Genomic DNA, 1118 nt, shown 5'->3' with positions numbered 1-1118 from the left:
TTAAAGGCGAGGCTTGCATTCCTCAGCAGCTATGTACAAAGCTCCCTGAAGCCGTCTCTCTCTCTCTAAAGTTAGTGTGCAGGCTTTTCCAACGGCTGAGAGCGCCTGGTACACAGGCAAGCACTTCCTTGAGGTGGAGGATCTCTCCTTTCACCTTTCTTTTTCCCTGCAGACTAATGCCTACTTTTTTATCAGTTTGCACAATCGCTTAGATAAACACCGAGGAGGAGAGTCTCTTTAATTATCACAGACACATCTTTTCAGGGGGCCAACAAAGCGTTTATTTCACCCGCCAAACTAAAGGAGAGTTATTCCAGTTTAGAAGGAAGATGCAAGCGGTTTGGGACCTTGAACAAGGCAAATATGGTTTTGGTATGTTTGCTTACTGTAATTTTTTTCTCTTTCTCTTCTTTCTCACTTTTCTCCTTGTGCTGTGTGGGGTTGGGGATGACTTGGGGCTTTTCAGAAAATCGCTTTGCTAACGTGTCTGCAATGCCTCGGACTGTGGTTGAAGGGGTCTGGGGGAGGGTGGGGGCAGTCAATTCAGTGCGTTGCCATATTTTATTACATGTGTGTGGTAGCAGAGGTGGAAGGGGGGTGGAATACAATTGCAAAGCTGCCAAAATATGATTAAACCGAAGCATAAAGACTGCGGTTGCCTCCCATCTCCTCGTCCTGTCTTCTCAAACTCATTTCCTTCCATAGAACTGACTGAAAAAACCAATCCTATATGCCTGGTTTCCAAGCAGCAGAAGGCTTGCTAGCGAAGGGGCTGCTAGGCTGGCTTTGGGTATCAGAATTTCCTGTTCGATTTGCCTCTGCGCTTCATTTTGCAACCTTGTGCAGCTGACAAGCAGGCAAGCAGGCAGGCGGGCAGGGACCAAAGCCTTGCCTGGCGCCCTCGGCCGCGTTCCGGAAGGAGAGCGCTCTGTTAAACTAGGAGAATCGCAAGGAGAAGGGTACTCACCATCGGGCGGGGTGGTGGAGCTGGCGTGCGGATTTCAGGCAAACGTTTACCTTTTTGCTGTCTATTACAACCGCGCCGGGCTGACTTTAGAAGCAATTCTGTGCTCTGTGAAAAATGTTCATGGAACGGTTCCTCATTTAAAAGAAAAAAA

The 1118-nt window shown here is 48.2% G+C and overlaps 1 protein-coding gene and 1 long non-coding RNA gene across 12 annotated transcripts in view; one reads left to right on the top strand and one right to left on the bottom strand.

The window, feature by feature from the left end:
- Nr2f2 (nuclear receptor subfamily 2 group F member 2) overlaps positions 1–1118 on the top strand; it is a 14663-nt gene continuing 13545 nt past the window's right edge. Inside the window, exon 1 of the mRNA XM_031386977.1 lies at positions 1–372. Coding sequence (XP_031242837.1) covers positions 330–372 — 43 coding nt within the window. The 5' untranslated portion in view covers positions 1–329. The remainder of the gene's footprint in view (positions 373–1118) is intronic.
- Positions 1–1118, bottom strand: part of LOC116102385 — a 181734-nt gene that overhangs the window by 179462 nt on the left and 1154 nt on the right. For all 11 annotated transcript variants that reach the window (XR_004123131.1, XR_004123134.1, XR_004123125.1 and 8 more), the window contains exon 2: positions 968–1072. This is a non-coding gene — a long non-coding RNA (uncharacterized LOC116102385). The remainder of the gene's footprint in view (positions 1–967; positions 1073–1118) is intronic.

This window comes from Mastomys coucha, unplaced genomic scaffold (assembly GCF_008632895.1).
Source record: "Mastomys coucha isolate ucsf_1 unplaced genomic scaffold, UCSF_Mcou_1 pScaffold21, whole genome shotgun sequence".
Classification (NCBI taxonomy): domain Eukaryota; kingdom Metazoa; phylum Chordata; class Mammalia; order Rodentia; family Muridae; genus Mastomys; species Mastomys coucha.
Note: the sequence above shows the minus strand (reverse complement) of the source record. Positions and strands in the feature narration are given on the sequence as shown.